The sequence below is a fragment of the Rhopalosiphum maidis genome, chromosome 2 (assembly GCF_003676215.2).
Source record: "Rhopalosiphum maidis isolate BTI-1 chromosome 2, ASM367621v3, whole genome shotgun sequence".
Lineage (NCBI taxonomy): Eukaryota > Metazoa > Arthropoda > Insecta > Hemiptera > Aphididae > Rhopalosiphum > Rhopalosiphum maidis.
Window position 1 is genome coordinate 92,924,309 of NC_040878.1, and position 4,449 is coordinate 92,928,757.

General features: G+C 28.6%; 1 protein-coding gene across 1 annotated transcript; it reads left to right on the forward strand.

Moving 5' to 3' along the window:
* The first annotated feature begins 317 nt into the window (after positions 1-317).
* Positions 318-1,793, forward strand: LOC113553818. The gene is made up of 2 exons (XM_026957361.1): positions 318-1,645; positions 1,735-1,793. The coding sequence occupies exon 1, from the start codon at positions 553-555 to the stop codon at positions 1,630-1,632; it is 1,080 nt and encodes a 359-aa protein (XP_026813162.1). The 5' UTR covers positions 318-552; the 3' UTR covers positions 1,633-1,645; positions 1,735-1,793.
* Positions 1,794-4,449: the final 2,656 nt, after the last annotated feature.

Genomic DNA, 4,449 nt, shown 5'->3' on the forward strand with positions numbered 1-4,449 from the left:
AATTAATTGTTATAAAGCACAAGAAGTCGGCCAACAGACGATGAACAATGTTATAGGTGATAATTTTAGTGATGTCAAGTTACAACGAGCAAATCGCGTAGTCCCTTTAGATTTTGCTAAAAAACTAACGGTTTGTATTAGAGATGACATTTTTTCAATTGATCCTTTATTACTCTTCCAAAGAATAATGATAAGAGTTAAGACTGACGAAGAGCTCAAAGAATGTTTTGAATACGAGTTATCACCTATTCCTCTTTCATTGTTCGACGAATCAGGTCAAATGCGAAAATCTAAAAAATCAATTTATATGATGTGTTTCTAACTACAACAAACACATACAATGTTCTGGACAAAAATGTTATTGTAGTAATCGATGGAGGTTTCTTATTGCATCGTGTTGTATGGCCTTCAACTTCGACGTATGGAAATATCATAGAAAATTATATAAGCTACGTGAAAAGACACTATGGATCTAACTGCATAGTTGTATTTGATGGATACGCAAATACCGAATTAAATATTAAAAATTCAGAAAGACAGCGACGAAAAAATATGTATACGAGTACAAACATAATTTTTGAAGAGTCAATGGATGTACTAACCACTCAAGAAAAATTTTTATCCAACACCGAGAACAAAATAAGGCTTATAACAATGTTGACTGAAAAGTTTTTGACTTCGGGTATTCTTGTTCATCAAGCCGAAGATGACGCTGATTTACTTATTGTCAATACAGCTATACGAAACACCGACGATAATATCCAAGTAGTGGTCATAGGAGAGGATATTGATTTACTTATACTGTTATTAACATTAAGTCCTCCAAAAAACACAATAATATTCGAAAAACCGGGTAGAGGAAAAATAGAAACAAGATCTTATGCTGTTGGAAGTTTACAAGAACATTTTAAAAATGAGATTCAATATTTTATGTTTATCCATGCGGTGGGTGGATGTGATACTACTTCGTCATTATTTCAGACAGGCAAAATAAAACACCTGAAAACAGTTCAAAAACACCCGGAATTACACGATTCATTATTAATATTTAATAATGAATCGTCATCGCCCGAAGAAATTGAATGTGCTGGAGAAAAATATCTTTTAGCATTATATAAAGCTCCAGCCCATATTACATCTTTAAATAATTTAAGACATCATATTTTTCACAAAACCGCAGCTTCCAACAAAAAACAAGTACAACTAGCTAGACTTCCGCCTACTATCGATGCGGCACGAGAACATTTACATAGAGTGTATTTGCAAATACAGTTGTGGCGTGGTAATAGATTAAATCCACAGAATTGGGGATGGAAAGAAGATAATGGCAAACTAAATCCAGTTTTCACGAAAAAGCCACCAGCGCCGGATACTCTTTTAAAAGTGATCAGTTGTGCCTGCGCAAAAACATGTGAACAAAATTGTAGCTGTCGAAAAGCAGGATTGCTATGCTCGGTTATATGCAAGCATTGTCACGGAGGTTCATGTTTAAATCAGCAACCGATCATAGATGATGTAGAAGAGGACCATATTGATGACAACTTTGAGGACAATATCGATGAAATATTTTTAATTGGAAATCAAAAAGAAGAAACCAACACACCGACAATAAAAAAAATTAGACCCACATAATATAATTAATAAGGTACTGTATGATTTTAATAATTCAATACATAATATAATTTAAATAATTAAATATGAAAATATTAAGTATATTAATTAATTTTGTTTCAGGACCCAAAACCCAACACTATTTTTATATTTAACTTCATAGCTTATAGTCTGAAAAAATAAAAATAAATGTATAATTTCCAATTTTTGTAAATATTTTATAAATTACTGTATGTAATTAATAGTTTCATAATTAACTTTTTTTTTATTTCAATTTTATAAATATGTATGTAAAATAAAATAATGTATTTTCATTGTAAATTTTATGGTCTTTAATTTTAGTCATAGGTATTTTTATCGTAAGTTGAAAAGCTAACTAGTTATAAGCGAAAACAGTGAAAGGGGCGCGCCACCCTTTGAAGAGGGGTGGAGGGCTACGCACAAGGGGTAGGTGTCAAGACTTTTAGTATGTTCATAAATAAGGTATAAACTGCTCATATACCGAAATTCAGCTTTCGACATTTTTTTTTTAGTATATTGTAATTAGATTTCTGATTCTTATATTTGTAATTGTCAACAAATTGTTCAATTACATCGTCACTTTTTATATAAAAAACATTTTTACTTATGCTAATTAAAATTGTTAAAATAATTTAACATTACATTATGTAAAATAATATGCTCGTTAACTTTTGTCATAGGTCATTTCAGCGTATCATTGACGGTTTTGGCTAAAACACAATAAAAAAAAGATAAAAAAAAATTATTTTTTATATTTTTTAAAAAAATAACACTTATCGCAACATATATATATTAAAAGTAGCACAAGTCTATGGTAAATTGTATGGTCTTTAATTTTGGTCATGGGTATTTTTATCGTAAGTTAAAAATCTAACGAGTTATAAGCGAAACAAGTGAAAGGGGTGCGCCACCCTTTGAAGAGGGGTGGGGGGCTACGCACAAGGGGTAGGTGTCAGGACTTTTAGTATGTTTATAAGTAAGGTATGATCTAAAAAAAAAATTAAACTCCAGCTTTCGTGGAATTAGTTCCGAACTTTTTCCTAATTTGACTGGGCTAGCTGCGATATGACTCGTTTAAATTCTTATTTGAATTGTAATAGTTTCTTAGCATTACACCATGAGCACTATTAATAAGGACATTATGTTAAGAAAATTGTAGAAATTTCCAATTTTGTAAGTTGTACCTCGACATTCTATTTTTGAATAACTGATTTAGTTATTAGTTGATATGTTCATAAAGTTAATAATAATTTCCACATGCTTTAAATCAATTTTATGTTTTTCCAATGCTTCTACTAACAAACTATTTTTCTTTTGATTTAATAAGAAATATGCAAATTTAAATTGATGTTTATTTGCCAATGTTAAACAAATATTTCTGCGAGATATAATTGCTCTAGCATACATCTTCAACTCCTTATGTTTAGCTTTATAACGAAAGCACCAAAGTGTCTTGGAGGTCTAGATTTAAGAATAATTTTAGGATAGTGTATCAATATATGATGCTTAGGTTTTAAGTTATCCTTAAAATATTTAACATAATCTGAAATATGTTTTTTGATAAGAATTTTTAAATGTTTTACCATATCTTGTGTTATTGTATGGCTTAATAAACTATCTATGATTTCAATAAAAATTAAAAAAAATAGCCAAACCTCATCATCTACTGGAATTAAAACCAATGATTAAAGAAATAAATGAACAAAGCACATCATTTGTCTAGCTGACATTTTAAATTAAATTTGTGAAGATGATGTTTTTCAATAGGGGGTGATAAGTTTTTTTGTTAATGTTTAATTGTTGATAAGTTCCAATAATCAAAATTTTGTTTTCTTAAATTAAGAGTAATAACACTTAAATTATCTGTAACTGAAATGTTGTAATTTGGTTCAAATTAGTTATAAATCTTTATAAATAACCAATTTGTGTAAAATCGTTTTTCTCTATAATTAATATAATTACGGAGTAAAGAATCATTTTTTTTTTTTTTTTGATAAATGTTGCATTATAGATTTAGGAGCTTTACAATATCTATAATATATATTAGCAGAAAATGATTTAGAAAATTCACATAAACTGTTAATTTCTAGGTTATCCCTCATAATAAACCTAGGATAAAATATACATGTTTTGGACCAGAAGAAGTACTTATTGTTATACCATTATTACCTAAAAGTTTATTTCATTAACTATATGTTTGAAACATAAGTCATTTTCAATAGTTTTTACATCTCTAGATTTTATAAGGTCTGTTAAGAAAATGTTATTAAGCTTGAACTTTGCTCACTGAGAGGAAAACTATAATACACTGCTGATAATGAATGACACATAGATTTAGAACCTAATGGATTGTTGAGCTCTATATCATTAATATACATAAAAATTTTATTTTGATATGGAATTATTTTTTCTTCCCACAACGAACCTTGAATAAAGTTAGTATGGAGTAGGTGTTTGATTTAGGACAATTTATAAGTTTATTAATTTAATAATTGCTGTATCTAAGTTATTATTTTGCTCAAAATATGTTTTTATTTGAAACTTAAGAGGAATTAAAACTTCCCTATTAAGTATTTCATTATTTTGATGTTTGTCCATTATTAAAAATAAAATTACTTCATTGTTAATAGTAAACTGCTTACGAGGTGTGACAAAAAAATAACGAGATTTTTCTAATAGAACGATTTATTTGAAAAATTTAATAATTTAATGATTATCACCTTCAAAGTAATTTTCTCCAGCAAACTATACACTGCTGCATACGTCGCTGCCATTCTTGAAAATAGTATTGCCGATCGTTTTCAGTCAGCCCTTTTA